General features: G+C 38.7%; 1 protein-coding gene across 3 annotated transcripts in view; it reads left to right on the top strand.

Annotated features, from left to right (window-relative positions):
- etv4 (ETS variant transcription factor 4) overlaps positions 1-12,927 on the top strand; it is a 41,154-nt gene extending 28,227 nt beyond the window's left edge. For all 3 annotated transcript variants that reach the window (XM_074621126.1, XM_074621128.1, XM_074621127.1), the window contains 7 exons: positions 247-429; positions 1,166-1,626; positions 6,080-6,148; positions 7,492-7,539; positions 8,966-9,141; positions 11,468-11,569; positions 12,412-12,927. In XM_074621126.1, coding sequence (XP_074477227.1) covers positions 247-429; positions 1,166-1,626; positions 6,080-6,148; positions 7,492-7,539; positions 8,966-9,141; positions 11,468-11,569; positions 12,412-12,639 — 1,267 coding nt within the window. In that variant the 3' untranslated portion in view covers positions 12,640-12,927. The remainder of the gene's footprint in view (positions 1-246; positions 430-1,165; positions 1,627-6,079; positions 6,149-7,491; positions 7,540-8,965; positions 9,142-11,467; positions 11,570-12,411) is intronic.
- Positions 12,928-16,543: the final 3,616 nt, after the last annotated feature.

The following is a 16,543-nucleotide window of genomic DNA, read 5'->3' as shown; positions in this document are numbered from 1 at the left end:
GAGCAGAACAAAAGAAACAATAATTACTTTATTTTTCCATTCTCAATCATAACCGTTATCCAATGACCCAGCACTGATAAGTCAGCAGAGCTAAAACACTGACCACACGCTATTGACCACCAAACCCCCACCAAAGAACTCCCATTAGCTCTGTCTGTTGTATTGACCCTCGCCAGTACGACCCTGCTGTAACATGTGCCTTTATGCATGTATGCATGTGCTCATGAGTGCGTTGATGTTTTACAGTGCCTATGAGCAGAAGAGGGCTGCAGGAGGAGCCAAGAGCTCCTGCCCAGGGACCCCCATGTCTCCTATGCAGCAGCACTACTCCCCGAAACCTGCCACGGCCGGACGGCCCGATGCTGGCTACATGAACCCTGCTGCCACCTCCCAGCCACTGCCCAGCAACAGTTACCCCATCAACGCCAGGTGACACAACACACGTCTTGGCAGCAGCTGTGATTGACATTATACCACAGTGACGATACTGGCATCATATGAAACTAGAAAACCTGATGGATCCATTGGTACCAACCATGTCACACCAGCTTGTCGGGAAAGAGGCTAAATAACGCTCCAAATTTACGCTACATTTTGGCGAGGAAAAGCTGTCATGGCCTTTTTCAAAGGGGTCCCTTGACCTCTGACCTCCAGATATGTGAATGAAAATGGGTGAAATGAAAGTCTCCCCTTTACAGACATGCCCACTTTATGATAATCACATGTCAGCACACTAACACACTGACAGCTGTTGTTGACTGATGGGCTGCAGTTTACCATGTTATGATTTGAGCAAATTGTTTTATGCTAAATGCAGTACCTGTGAGGGTTTCTGGACAATATTTGTCATTGTTTTGTGTTGTTAATTGATTTCCAATAATAAATATATACATACATTTGCATAAAGCAGCATATTTGTCCACTCCCATGTTGATAAGAGTATTAAATACTTGACAGATCTCCCTTTAAGGTACATTTTGAACAGATAAAAAATGTGTGATTAATTTGCGATTAATCACGATTAACTATGGACAATCATGCAATTAATGACGACTCAATATTTTTAATTCCATTAGACAGCCCTACTATAAAATATTGTAAAGTTTTTTAACGTAAAAAGCTGCAATTGCAGCTGTTAAAACTGTTGCTGTATCTCATTTGTCAGCTCCAGGTATCAGGGCCCTTCAGGAGACCCCATGTGCCCCCAGTTCCCACCACCAGGTCAGGCCTTTCAGCGCATGCCATCTGCCCCAGCGGGACATGGCAGCAGTGGAGCCGGTGGAGCTGGTGGAGGCGGAGGTGGAGTTCCAGGGGGCGGAGGTGGCGGCGGTGGAGGTGGAGGTGGTGGAGGTGGTTATCATCGGCAGCACTCCGACCCCTGCATGCCCTACCTGCAGCAGAGCTTTAAGCAAGAATACCTAGACCCGTTGTATGAGCGGGCGGCTCACATGGCGGGGCCTGGGCACGGGAGCGGACCTGGACACGGACACGGGCACGGACCTCATCCCCACCCTCATCCTCACCCTCACCCCCACCCACATCCACACTCACACCCGCACCAACACAGGTTCCCACCAGCCCACATGATGGTAAAGCAGGAGCCCACAGACTACACCTACGAACCTGGTGAGTGATATTAACACTAATGTCACTACAGTATGTTTAAGGCTACATCCACACTGATACGAAAACGATCTCCGTCCAGACGAGCGTTTCAGAATGAATCTCAGTCCATACTACCACGCCTGAAAACGCATATCCCGTGACCACTCACGTACACTGGGCATGCACGTGCCGTTGTAAACAGGAAGCAGCACGGTTGGTTGTTTCATTTGCAGAAAATACTACGAAAGAAGTACAGCAATGGCAAAAAGCAAGACCGGAGATTTCTTTGCTTGGAGCGACAACGAGGTGGAGCTGTTTCTGAGAGTAACACTAGAGTATAAGGCGTTCAAGGCGGCGGAAAACACAACAGAAGATGTTCACATGATGGTGACGAATCGAAGACCCAATCAAGAAGCGAACGTGGGTGTCTGCATCATCGTTTTCAAAGGTCTGTCTGTCCAGACTAAAACACAACCCTGGAGTTTTAAAACTAAAACGGGGTCAGCAGCGTTTTCAAACGTCTCCGTTTTAGGGTCTCGAAAATGCCGTATACGTAGCAAAGGTCTATTACGTATTAGTGTGGATGTAGCCTAAAGATGATGATACAGGCTTTTCAATGAGTTTTAATTCACATCAAGTGGGTGAAATATGCCAATGAGGAGTTACAATCATTTTTCTAATGAATTGATAAATGATTGAGTCTATGAAGGTGACCGGTTGAAGCTTTAAATTGCTTGTTTTGTGTCAAACAACAGTCCAAATCCCAAAGACATTTATAAACAATGATTTCAAACAGAGAAAAAACAGCAAATTCTCACATTTTAGGGGCTAGAACCAGCAAACGTTTTTGCAGTTTTTATTTATTAAATTGGCTAAAAAATGAATCGATTAGCAACGATTTACCAACTAATCATTTCAGCACTATGTAGGGAATATTCAATAAACCTTCAAGGTTACTGAAGGTTTAATACTACAGAAAGTAAAGTCATGGTAATTTGTGTGTTTTGGATTGTATTGTAGAGAGACAGACAAATCAGTTTAATCTCATGTGTGTACATAAAATCAAATTTAAGCGAGCGTGGCGAGTACAATGTGTACCTGTGAACTGAAACTATAATCTTGACAACGGTTGGTTATTTATAAGGATTATTATTTGGCTTTACAATCGGCCTCACAATAGTCCCTTTAAAGACCAACCCTCCCCTGTGTGCAAAGCCAACTCAAGAACAAAATGTCCAAAAGGCAAACAAACTTCTTCACTGTATCTAGACTCCCTCCCTGCCTCCAAACTCCTCCTTTCAACTCTCTGACACTTTGCAAAGAACAGGAGAGAAAAAAAAAGTATTTTCTTTTTTCTGCTGCAGCTACACTCCTCCCTCCTTCCTTACCTCCCTCCCTTCCTCCCCCCACCACCACCACCGCCGCTCTCTGTGAGAGAGAGAGGTAGAGGAATTTCATTGAGAAAATGGAGGGCACTGGAAAGACTAGAGTCCCTGGTGGAGTGCTCCGGGGTCTCAGGTTGCACCAGCGGCTTCCTTTTTCTGCAGGCAGATGAACTCATAATGGAAAAATGAGCGTGGCCGCAGTAACCCGAACCTCTCACTGGCTGGGCTTAGGGAGAGGGTGAGGGGAAGGAGTGGTAGAGGTGGGGGGGTACAGGGTGGGGTAGCCAGCCAGCGCAGGCGCTTTAACAACAAGCTGTACCACTGGAGAGCACAGAAACCAGCTTGAATTTAAAACAACAAGGAGAGAAATCTAACACCCACCATACATCGTGTCCTCATTCACCTGCATTAAAGCTTCTATAGGACTTAGAGCTGCTGTTGAGATTCCCACAGGTCCCTCATGCACATTAGACGGCTACAAAGCATGCCTTCCAGCGCTGAAACTTTACACAGCACACTTTATGCATAATAAAAAACGACCTAAATCTTTTCACTCTCTTATGTTTTTAAACTCGCACCTTTGATAAGGAGACCGGATAGCACTGACAAGGAATCGCACAACCTTGAGAAAGAAAGGGAAAGTACAAAAGGATGTTTTCTCTGCTGGGAGGAGGAGAATTTGGTGGAGTTTCCTCAGATATGAGTTTGACCAACTGCAGAGACGTAAAAGATCAGAGTTTATCTTTCGTTTGTAGACAGTTATACAATACGCCACACTTTTCATGATAGTACAGGAACCTGAATTATCTGGAGATAATGTCAAATTAATCTGTCTGGAGAATGCCAGCAAATTTCAACCTTCCTTATAGGTTTTATATACTTTTCATATTTTTCCGTAATCATTTATTGAGTTTTTTCCCCCGATGCAAAAAGGATGAAAAAAAAAAAAGTTAAATTAAATTTAAAAAAAAAGAAAAAGAAAAGAAGATTTAAAAAAAACATTAAAATAAAATAAATAATACAAAATAAAGTACACACTGACAGTAATGTAAATTATTGGATAAATCCAAAACTACAGATAAAATAGGCTGATAATCTTTACCATGTATAAAAAGGACAATTGAACTGTTAGTGGATTAGTTGTGGGATTCCAGGTAGTCTTTAAAAAGTCCAATTAAAAAAATTAGTATAAACAGAAAACCTTAAGAGTAATGTAAATCCAATTTGCAGACACAGTAAAAAAAAAATGTTTCTTTCAAGCAGTTAATTGGATAATTTATATTTTAAAGAGCTTTTGAATTAATATGGTTAATTAATTAATATGGTTCATAAAGACTTTAATGCTTGTTTTTTTTGTTTGCTGCTGATTTATAATGCCCTTTATGGTCATTTAATTGAAAGAAAACCTGTCCCTAACTGTACAGCCGTGGACGTGTAATGGGAAAATGGTCGTGGAGCAGACAAAAGAAGAGGATTGACATAAATAGCGTGTAAAGACAACAACACCAGTGTTTTCTTTTAATGTGTACAAAGTGAACAATGAGAGCCAAATGCCACAGTGCCATTTTAAAAGCAAGCCCTGAGAATGAGACTAGTTTCACACACAAACTGGCGTCCCATCGCTTAATCACCGCTATTGTGTCGCATGAAAAGACACCAAATGGTCATGCCACTCAGTACACAATTAACCCCGCTGCTCTCACACCCAATCTACCGATCGCTCCCTGGTGGGAGCCTGCCGTTGCTGGCAGACATATTATTTACAGTATGATCGAGTGCTGCTGCCCCAGAATGGAGGGTTTGATTTTCCCCTGTGGCATCTTATCACAGTCACAGTGCTGCAGCTGCATTCCCCGGGAGTGAGTCACATCCAGAGCCAGAGGCAAAGAGCTGCACCTTCGCTTTTTATGCTCTTGCTCGTCTCGTTCATGCAGTTGACAGACGACACGAAAACACATAGAAAGATTTAGTGTCGCACCTTTATTTTTATTCAACCACAGTATCAGATACAAACACAGACACAAAGGTGAATCACAGGATGTGGAGAACAAAAGCTCTTCTCTCATTATAATAACTCATTATAACGTAATTATGTGTTCCAGCTTGCAGAGAGCTCGGCTTCATGAGGAGGATATATAAAAATCTATTTCGGTGAATGCAGATATTCGGGTCAGTCAATAGTGCCCAGATAAAGTGCAGACACTGTATACTGTACCACTTTTCTGGTCTGGTGAAGGTGCTTGCTCATGGCCTAAAAATACCAGCCGAGACAAGAGAAGTGATATGATAAATGCAGCGTTTGTCCTTGCAATGCTCGGGGAGATCACACAAAATGTCCACATAATGCACACACTTTCTCAAGCTCATATTGGCCTTAGTAAGCAGTACGTTTGGGTTTTCATTCACTTAAAGGGATTTATTCTTCAACATGTCAACTATGAAATGAATCGCCAACTATTTTGATAATCGGTTTGAGTCCTTTTATAAGAAAAACAACAGTCAAAAGTCTCTGATTCCAGCTTCTTAAATGTGAATATGTTCTTGTTTCTTTACTCCTCTGGGACAGTAAACTGAATATCTTTGAGTTGTGGACAAAACAAGACATTTGAGGACGTCATCTTGGGCTTTGGCTCATCATTTTCTGACCTTTTATTACAGACCAGACAATTAATCGATTAACCCATTTGTGCCCGCAACTGAATTATATTAGATATAGTATGATAAGAAAATGTCTGTTTCTCAGAAACTACAAGGAGCACAATGAAGTGTTTGGTATCTATGAACTCATAAGAAGTTGAATATTAAAGATATGCACACATATGCCGTGTAAAAATATTTCATATGGAAAACATTTAACAAACACAATATTAGCATTTTTTCAAATGTTTAAAAAATCATGTGATCTAAAAGAAAATCTAAGTTGTACTGTAAGATACTTGCCAAAAGTATGTCCGTACCAGATTTCAAGACTTTTGACCAATCGGAACAAATGTATAGTCATTTTCCTTATGTTATTATTCTGTTTACCACTGTTAAACTGATGAAATAAACTATAGTTTGACCTATAGCTATGTGTGTTTGTGTTACAGATGTGCCTGGATGTCCCTCAATGTACCACCACAGTGAGGGCTACCCAAACCCCCAGCACAGCAATGAAGGTAATACAGCTTTTATTGTGATAACCTTCACCTCCTTTTAGAGGCCTCTGCCAAACTATAGTTGTCTTTCAGTAGAAATAATCACAGTGATGTCAATATTTTTAATTGCATGTATCCGATCTCCTCTCCAATGCTTCATCTACGTCGAGCCTTCGCTGGTCAGAGCTCTGCGGTCATTGGCTAACCGGCGTAGAGTGTCTGTGTTTCCATTGGCTAACCAGCGTAGAGTGTCTGTGTTTCCATTGGCAGAGGCTCTTGCCTCACCCCTGCCTCAAGAATCCCTGAATAAACACAACTCCTGGAAAAAGCACAGTATTACTCCAGCAAAAAAGGAAAACCATCTTTCCCTTCGCTCTCATTGTTTGTTGCACCATTTTGGGTCATTCAGATTCAACATGAGAGACTTAGAACGACTACAATAAGTTCACTGGCCCTGAAAATGGGAGCAAAGATCCAAGTCTCTTTCAAAGGTTTCCAGAATGTATTTTTGTAGGCCAACCAGGAAGTTCCCTTGATAAAAACCCAATGGGATTGTTCCATTGGGTTTTGGATTATTGCAGAAAATAAGCTCTGTGGCAAACAAACGTTTATGATCCTTACACGTTTTGTTCGGCAAGATAATCTTCACAAGTGAACACCACTTTTATGATTTTTGAAACGTTAATGCAATTGCCAGAATTAAAAAGCTAACTTTAGACTATAAACAAACTACACCGCGGTCGCATGAGCGCGAGTATAAACAAGGAGGCTGTAAAGGAGGACGAGTCAGCGTGATGACACTTAGTAGTCTCATTTAGCCACTTGTTAACAACCGCCTTTTTTAAGACACATAAAGGATTCAAAATGTATTTTATGTCGTAGAACAAAACATTAAAATCTCTTCAGCTTGTGTTAACCACAGACCTTAGTTCAGGCATCTAACTAAAAACCCATCAACTTCCAGACGAGGGAACAGGAAGTACTAAAATGCTAACTCATTTCCGGGTTTTAGGACTCATTCCTGCACCACTCTATCATTCTGCCTCCACTTAACGCTCCGGCCACAAAATACGTCATCATGTGTACTAACAGAAAACGGGTCTATAGCAAATTATTTAACGGACCCCCTGACAGAGTACCACGGACCCCTGGGGGTCCCCGGACCGCACTTTGAGAGTCACTGCTCTATTGTGTACTCTAAAGTAGAGTACACACTTATTGGTTTAACGTTATTCATGCGTGAATGGATCTTTGTGTTTTGTTGGTATTCAAAGCTCTTTGGCACCGATCCCAAATGAACAACCTAGTTGTGCTCCGATCAAGGCCTCTTGAAACTCTAACACAATCCTCCCTTTGTCTCCCAGGCTATCTGTTTGAAAACGACTCCCGTGTGGTTCCAGAGAAGTTCGAAGGTGAGCCCGCTGTACCCATAATCCCCCCGCACTCACACAGAATTTCATTTGCACTCCACTTGGTGAGGTGTGACAGCAGAAACTCTATATGCCCGACTATCATCTTATGTCGACGTCAGGGATCCTTGTGTAAGAGCTACATGGGTCTTTGTGTTCTCAGAAGCTTAGTTAGTGGGTTCGGTTTCCCCGCACACACGATGCCGGGCTCCCTTTGTCACGGTGAGAACAGAGACGAGCCGTTTCCCATGGTGTTTGTTGGTGATTGACGCTAAAGGAGATTGAGTGGAGAGCCCGAGGGTGTCAGCACTGGTTAAACCAGTGAAGTGTGCAACTTCTCTGAGAGACAACAGCAGTAACTTAGCTGAGCTTCTCATGTTGCCACACTTGTGTACAACATATCCAGTAACCGGTAAACAACCAAGAGCTAATCAGTGTCCATTTACCCTCATATTGCTTCACCCAGCTTTAGTATGTTCTCTTCTTGCTTTTAAACATCTACATGCATTTTATTACCTTCAGTTTTTTCTCTCAGTGCCATAAAAATGTTCCTGTTTCCGTCTCAACTAAACGCACTGCAGCCCTTTTAGTGGTCAATTTGATAAGCCGTAGTTAATAAGCATTTGATTCAGTTTACGTCAGTATGCAAACATGAAACATCAAGATTAGATGACCTAATGATGTACTGGCCCCGCTAGAACTCAGAGACTTCCTCCAGCTGTTTAGCTGCTCCAAATGTCCTTGTTTCTACATGTAATATAAGAACCATATTAGACCCTAATTTAATGATAAATCTGAACAGTCGGATGTACATTGACGCTGAAGTAGGCGAGATTGGAGCAAATATGATTTAAAAAAAAGTTATTTTTATAAAACGGTCGCTATACTGTGACAGTAGTGCATGAAACAGGTGACCGGCAAAAAAATCATGTGCCTCTGTGTCCTCCGGTGCTCCTAACGGCATCTGCAAGATTTCACAGACCGGAGGAAAACAAGCAGTTAGAGCTGATCTGAGGTCTGCTGTCCAGCTGATGTCTATGAGAGCCGGCTGTCAATCACTCGCGAGCTCCGACCAAACGGTCAAACTAGGCAGCGCTGATCAAATATGACCGGAGCACAGCCAATAGGAACGCTCTCTCTCAATGAAATGATTTTTTAAAGCCTGAAAACAGAGCCATGAGGAGGTGCAGAAGTCTGGTTATCTCTCAGAACACTTGAATTACAATATGCTGATAGGTTATTATGGGATTTTTGCCCAATCATGCCAAAAATATTCTGCCTACTACCACTTTAATGTGTATCAAATTAACTTGGCTGGGTGTAAACTAACATAACGTAAGCCGGTCAGATTCAGTCCATTTGTAATACAAATCTTGACGTGTGTGATCATGACCTCGCTGACCTACTGTCTCTTCTCTCCTCGTTCCAGGTGAGGTGAAGCAGGAAGGGGGTGGTGGTGTTTTTCGCGAGGGCACACCTTACCAGCGCCGCGGCTCTTTGCAGCTCTGGCAGTTCCTGGTGGCCCTGCTGGACGACCCGGGCAACTCCCACTTCATCGCCTGGACCGGCCGCGGCATGGAGTTCAAACTCATCGAACCCGAAGAGGTACGTCTGAACTTATCTTTCTTTTAAACAAGAAGTTGTCTCAAAAGAAAGGGGAAAAAAAACAACGTTGACGGGAAAATTGTGTTTCCAAACGGCAGGAGTCTTACCGAATTTCATTGATTCTTTTAATTATTTACAGTATTTTAAACATCCATCCATTATCTGTAACCGCCTATCCTATTCCGGGTCGCGGGGGGGGGCTGGAGCCGATCCCAGCTGACATTGGGTAAAGGCGTGGTACAGGTCGCCAGACTATCACAGGGCTGACTCACAGAGACAGACAATATTTTAAACACAAAGTATTGAAAATAATTTAGAGTTGGAACTTTTCGAAATGACTTCAGTGCAGTTTTTTTTGAAGGAAGCATCTAGTAGCCGATAATGGTACAGCATTTTCAACACGTTCTCATCCCAGCTCGTCACATATTGAAGCTTTGTCGGACCCCTTGGAGTCATATTTTCCATTGCACTAAACACGTGCTTGACGACCCCTCGGCGTCACTTTTCGGTCGCAGTAAACACATGCTTAATGTTGTGAATTAAACAAAAACACTTGTTTAGGTTTAGGCAACAAAACTCCTTAGTTAGGTTTAGGAAAAAAACAACACGACTGCGCTTAAAATTACTGAACGTTGTGAACACGGGACATGAACGAACAGATGATTGTAAAGTGAAACGTAACGCACGGGACACGAACAGCGGTCTCCTGGATGAAAGCCTTGTGTTTGTTGGACCCATTCACCTTCCCTCCCACCTGTCCTGTGTGTCTTTTCCGCTCTTTAAACTACGTCACCACACTCCCGCTGCACTTTCTCTGAGCGTTTACCGTTGCCCAGATGGGCTTACGTTGTAGTTAATGGAAAGCCCACTGTGTCTCATAGTATCGAACGCCGACAGCCGTGAAAAAGCGTCGGTATTTGACGCCCTGGGAATGAGAACGGGTCAGACTTTTATTCATTTGGGTCAGGTTTTGGTGGCTGCTTGGTGTGAATCCATACCAAAATATGATGCTTATCTTGCTCAGTATTGTCAAACAGTAAAAGGACATCTCTAGATTCTCTAGGCCTGGACCTCCTTCTATTAAAACTGTAGTAATATTATCACCTTTAAATGTCTGAATTACCTTTTAAAATGCATCAGCAGTATTTTTAGTTTGTGTTACTGTATGGCCTTATCCACACAGATAGTGGAGAAGTGTTGATAGAGATCACAATGTGAATCTGATAAAGACAGCACAGGAGTTTTTCTGGGAATGAATGTATGTTAGTTTAAAGGCGCTACCCAGATTAGAGCGATTAGAAGTGAGATTTGGCCACTTTTCCTCATCGCTCTATTCTGTGATCCATCTTCCATTAGTCCCCCCCATCCATTATTCAACACATGAAACACTGGATTGATAAATGAAGGACAAGCACAGAATCATCCAACACCCCAGTTCTCTCTCACCTCCTCACATTTCTTTAGTCGAGACGTTTTTGCGATGTTTAAGTCTGCAATTTGATTGGACGCATCAGACAGCGTCCATTTAGGTGGGTCCTAATACGGAGAGGTCTATACTGTGTTTTCCATTATCTTTTTACTGTACATTAAAAATGAATGGGGTAAGAGTTTTACAAGAGCAATTAGGGGCTGAGAGCACACTCAGAGATCAAACAGGGCTGGATGGCCACTGTGGGATACGACCTGTCTCCTCCTGAGTCATGAATCTCAGCGGCTCCCTCCTCCCACCTCGGCTTCTTCCACTATCTCACATGTTTGTCAACATTCACTGTTGTGCAATGATTTTGATTTACGTCCTCTTTGTCTGTGTGGGGTTGCGAGGCACTAATTTTCTATCTGGAGTTAGTGGTCCCTCGTCAGCTGAGAGGTTCAGTTTTGGGTTGGGAGTGTATTTCTGCCTCTGACAACCAGCCATGACTCTTATTTCACTGAGAACACTGTGGGACTCTGGTTGCATTCAAGTGGTAATGGGTTACATAAAAAGGAAGTGAATCCACATGTGGGGACTCGCCCTGGTCTCGGCATGTTGACGCTGTTGAGTTAAAGAGCAGGGAGGACGTCGGCTTGCACACCGAGGACCCCTAGTGGTCACAGCGTGGAAATACACACAACTGGGTCTAATTATGATTTTGGGGGGGATATGAAATTCATGAATAAAAACGCTGACACAAAGGATTCTCCTGTGTTGACGTGTCATTTGAGGAAGGCGATATTCTTAAGCCCTTCAAAAGCAAATAACCGCTCGCCTTTAAATGAACCTCACCAAAGCTGAACTGAGCCAGACGTGTAACCACAACCATTTCCTTTTCTTCTCCCCTCTCCGCAGGTTGCCCGGCTGTGGGGCATGCAGAAGAACCGTCCAGCCATGAACTACGACAAGCTCAGTCGCTCTCTGCGCTATTACTACGAGAAGGGAATCATGCAGAAGGTACAAAACACACCCAGTTTTTGTCCTTTTTTTAGGGGGTACAGGGGGTCTTTAGGGGGGAGATAGCAGGTCAACAGTAGATGTCACATAAAAGTGGTGTACATCATCTGAAAGCTGGGAACCTGAAGATTAATTTGAGATGCAGCTCAGTGCCGTGTAAAGTTGTTCTAGTCATAAATCAGAAATGAATATGAATTAATTAATTAGTTATTTAAAATAAATTATAAAAGTGTATAAGAGTTTGGGGTTGATACCATTTGTTACACAGATTTGGTGCTAAATTTAACAATTTTTTACCACTCGAGAATTGATAAAAATGATCAATAATCCCTCAAGTCATAGTATAGTATGTCATAAATAGTAAAAAAAATTATAGTATATGTCATAAAAAGTAAAACAAAAAAGTCATAGTATAGTATGTCATGAAAAGTAAAAAAAAAAAATCATAGTATAGTATCTCATAATGGGTAAAAAAAAAAAAAAAATCATAGTATATGTCATAAAAAGTAAAAAAAAAAAAAAAAAGTCATAGTTAAAAAAAATCATAATCAAATTTGTCATAAAAAGTTAAAAAAAAAAAAAAAAGGTCATAGTAAAGTATGTCATAAAAAGTAAAAAAAGAAAGAAAAAAAAAGTCATAGTATAATTTGTCATAAAAAGTCAAAAAAAGTCATAGTATAATATGTCATAAAAATGCCATAGTATATAAGCACCTGCACCTTTAAGACTCAAATAAAGGCAACGGAAAAATCTGTGCACCTGGAAAAGAAAGAGGAGTTGAATGTGCTTCTTCATACATTCCTCCATGACTCAAGCCGTTCTCTCTCTCTCTCATTCTGCAGGTGGCAGGGGAGCGCTATGTTTACAAGTTTGTGTGTGAGCCCGAGGCCCTCATCTCGCTGGCCTTCCCCGACAATCAGCGGCCCAGCCTGAAGGCCGAGTTCGAGCGCTACGTCAACGAGGAGGACACGGTGCCCCTGTCCCACCTGGACGAGGGAGTGCCCTACGCCACGGAACAAGCCCCCCAAAACATGGGCCCCCAGCCCTACTCCAAAGGCTACATGTACTAAAGCCAGCCCCCCACCCTCCCTCCTCTCTCCCCACCTTCAGAAATCTTCCTGTTGTACCAACGCATCATCATACACACCCTGAAATCCCATGCACCTCTTGCACATGCCCACCCCATCCACTTGTATATAAGGCTATGGTGTTTTTGTTTTAAATTAATCTCATTAGGGATTTGTTTTTTGTTTTTGTTTTTAAGAGCTGCATTCCTCTCACATCTGAGGCCTATTCAATCCATAAACATGACTGTGGTTGAAGAGATTGCTTAATAAATACCCAGAATAATACCCAAACTGAAGTCCAGACTATTCTTTCCTGTGGTTTTTCTTATGAGGCACATGTGGGTATTCTTTAACTTTCCCCTTTCTTATGCCTACAAATATCAGCAAAAGTGTTGTAGTATAGTATGCCATTGAAATGTCACAGGTAAAAATGGCTAGTATAGTATGTCATAAAAAAGTAAAATAGTCATAGTACAGTGTGTCATAAAAAAATCTGAATATATTACTGTATGTTGACAAAAAGTCATTGTATAGTATGACGAAAAAAGTCATAAAAATGTCACAAAAAGTCATAGTATAATATGGAATAAAAATGTCACGGATAAAAAGAAATAATATATTGTGTCAAAAAATGTGACAAAAAAGTCATAGTATAGTATGCCATAATAATGTCACAGATAAATAAAAGTCATAGTATAACGCGTCACAAAAATGTGACAAAAAAGTCATAGAATGGCATAAAAAAGTTTTTAAAAAAAATCATAATATAATATGATGAATAAAATCATAATAATGCCACCAATAAAAAAATCATAGTATATTGTGTCACAAAATGTGACAAAAAAGTCATAGTATAGTATGTCATAAAAAAAGTTTTAAAAAGTAAAAAAATAAATTAAAAAAGTCATAATATAGTATGTCATAAAAATGTCACAGATAAAAAAAATCTTAGTATATCATGTCATGGAAATGTGACAAAAAAGTCATAGAATGTCATGAAAAAGTTTTTAAAAAAAATCATAATATAATATGATGAATAAAATCATAATAATGCCACCAATAAAAAAATCATAGTATATTGTGTCACAAAATGTGACAAAAAGTCATAGTATAGTATGTCATAAAAAAAGTTTTAAAAAGTAAAAAAATAAATTAAAAAAGTCATAATATAGTATGTCATAAAAATGTCACAGATAAAAAAAATCTTAGTATATCATGTCATGGAAATGTGACAAAAAAGTCATAGAATGTCATGAAAAAGTTTTTTTTTAAAAGTAATAGTATAATACTGTATGTCGAAAAAAAAATCATAATATAGTATGACGAATAAAATCCTAATAATGTCACAGATACAAAAAAAAAAAAAAATAGTATAGTATGTCATAAAAAAAAGTTTAAAAAAGTATAAAAAATTAATTTAAAAAAGTCATAATATAGTATGTCATGAAAATTACCCTGTTGGAACCATTAGAGCTGTGTTTATGGATTTTCTGTGTGTTTCTCCGCCGCGCCACCAGGGGGCGGTGCTCATGTAGTTGATGAGTCCAACTGAACTCAATCAACAGCTAACTACTCTCAGGTGGGTAGTTTCAGTCAGTCAGTAGTGTGTTTGGGCCGCTGGACGTCTCATGATGGTTCTTACCGCTAAAACTAACACAATTAAGCGACACTAAACAATAAGCTAGCTAAATACTGAACAAGTAACACCGACTAATAAACTACAGTCTGTAAAATACAACTACAGCGAGACGGAAGAAGAGACTCAATGTTTGATGAGCACATGTTAGATTGTTTGAAGTGAGACAACATGACGTCACTTTACACAGAATGATACAGGTGTGTGTAACTTCTTTATTCTACCTGAAGTTTAGAACAGTATTGTGCTGTTTAACTTTAGACAATTTAACAGTTATAACCGTCAATATTTAATAATGTTTCCCAGTGTATTTTTTACATACTATAATATGACTTATTGCATTTTGTTCCCACATATTATACTATTACTTTTTTGATTTATTTTTGACATATTATACAATTACTTTTTTGATTTATTTGACATATTATACAATTACTTTTTTGATTTATTTTTGACATATTATACTATTACTTTTTTGATTTATTTTTGACATATTATACAATTACTTTTTTGATTTATTTTTGACATATTATACTATTACTTTTTTGATTTATTTTTGACATATTATACAATTACTTTTTTGATTTATTTTTGACATATTATACTATTACTTTTTTGATTTATTTTTGACATATTATACTATTACTTTTTTGATTTATTTTTGACATATTATACAATTACTTTTTTGATTTATTTTTGACATATTATACTATTACTTTTTTGATTTATTTTTGACATATTATACTATTACTTTTTTGATTTATTTTTGACATATTATACTATTACTTTTTTGATTTATTTTTGACATATTATACTATTACTTTTTTGATTTATTTTTGACATATTATACTATTACTTTTTTTTGACACTTTACAATGACTTTTAAAAATTTTTTTACATACTGACATTTTTTCTTTTTTTTTTGACATACTATAATATGACTTTTTGCATTTTATTCCCACATATTATACTATTACTTTTTTTTAGACATACTTTACAATGACTTTAATATTTCTTTTTACATACTATGACATTTCTTCTTTTTTTTAGACATACTATACTATGACTTTTTTGCATTTTTTTTTACATACAATATGATTTTTTGCATTTTATTCCCACATATTATACTATGACTTTTTTTATTTATTTTCGACATACTATACTATTACTTTTTTTTAGACATACTTTACAATGACTTTTTAATATTTCTTTTTACATACTATGTAAAGTATGTCGAAAAAAAAGAAGAAATGTCAATGACTTTTTTGCATTTTTTTACATACTATGACTTTTTGCATTTTATTCCCACATATTATACTATGACTTTTTAAAATTTATTTTCGACATACTATACTATGAAAAAAAATGAAGCAGACAGGAAGTACACATGGACCAGAGTAAAAAAGACTGATGATGATTCTGAGTGTGAATGAATGAATAAAACCAAAACAATGAGCTAGTTTCGAAATATTGCAGAAGTACTAACAGATCTAAAAAAACTAGTCTGCAATTTAAAACTACAGCAATACAGAAGAAGCAATCAACCTATTAACTAATTAACTAATTAATAATTAATTATCTAAAGGTTTGGATGCCAAGAACACAATGTAGTGTTCCAGTCACCAACATGGCTATCTGTGTTGAGCCAATTAGTCTCAAAAAAGTGGTATTATATACCATAAAAATGAACAAATGTCATAGTATAGTATGTTGAAAAAAGTCTTCGTATAGTATGTCAACATATCAAAGAAGTCATATGTCGAAAAAAAGTCATAAAGAGTTCATAGTATAGTATGTCAAAATATGAAAATAGTCATAGCATGTTGAAAAAAGTCATAAAAAAGGTTATAGTATATCAAAATATTTAAAAAAATCATAGTATAGTATGTCAAAATATAAAAAAGTCATAGTATGTCAATATATAAAAAAAAAAGTTCATAGTATAGTATGTCAAAATATATTAAAAAAGTTCATAGTATAGTTTGTCAAATGTGTCCAAAATTAACTTTTTGACTCACCGGCCAAAGGGACTGGTTGATGAAAAAATCCACCGGCCAAGCATATTGTTTACTGGCCAAAATAATAAATTTGCTCTTTTGTGTGACGTATATATTTGTTTCAGAACATTTCATTGTGATAATACAGTACTATTTTGCATACAAATAGTAGTAGAGTGGAGGCCAGAGCAAAATAATCAAAATATATTGACGGTGGGTTAATCAATTCAAGCCTGAATACTTCTCTTCAAGGCTGACCCAAATGATTCGACCG

The sequence above is a fragment of the Sebastes fasciatus genome, chromosome 20 (genome assembly GCF_043250625.1).
Source record: "Sebastes fasciatus isolate fSebFas1 chromosome 20, fSebFas1.pri, whole genome shotgun sequence".
Lineage (NCBI taxonomy): Eukaryota > Metazoa > Chordata > Actinopteri > Perciformes > Sebastidae > Sebastes > Sebastes fasciatus.
This window is presented reverse-complemented; position numbering and strand designations above follow the sequence as displayed.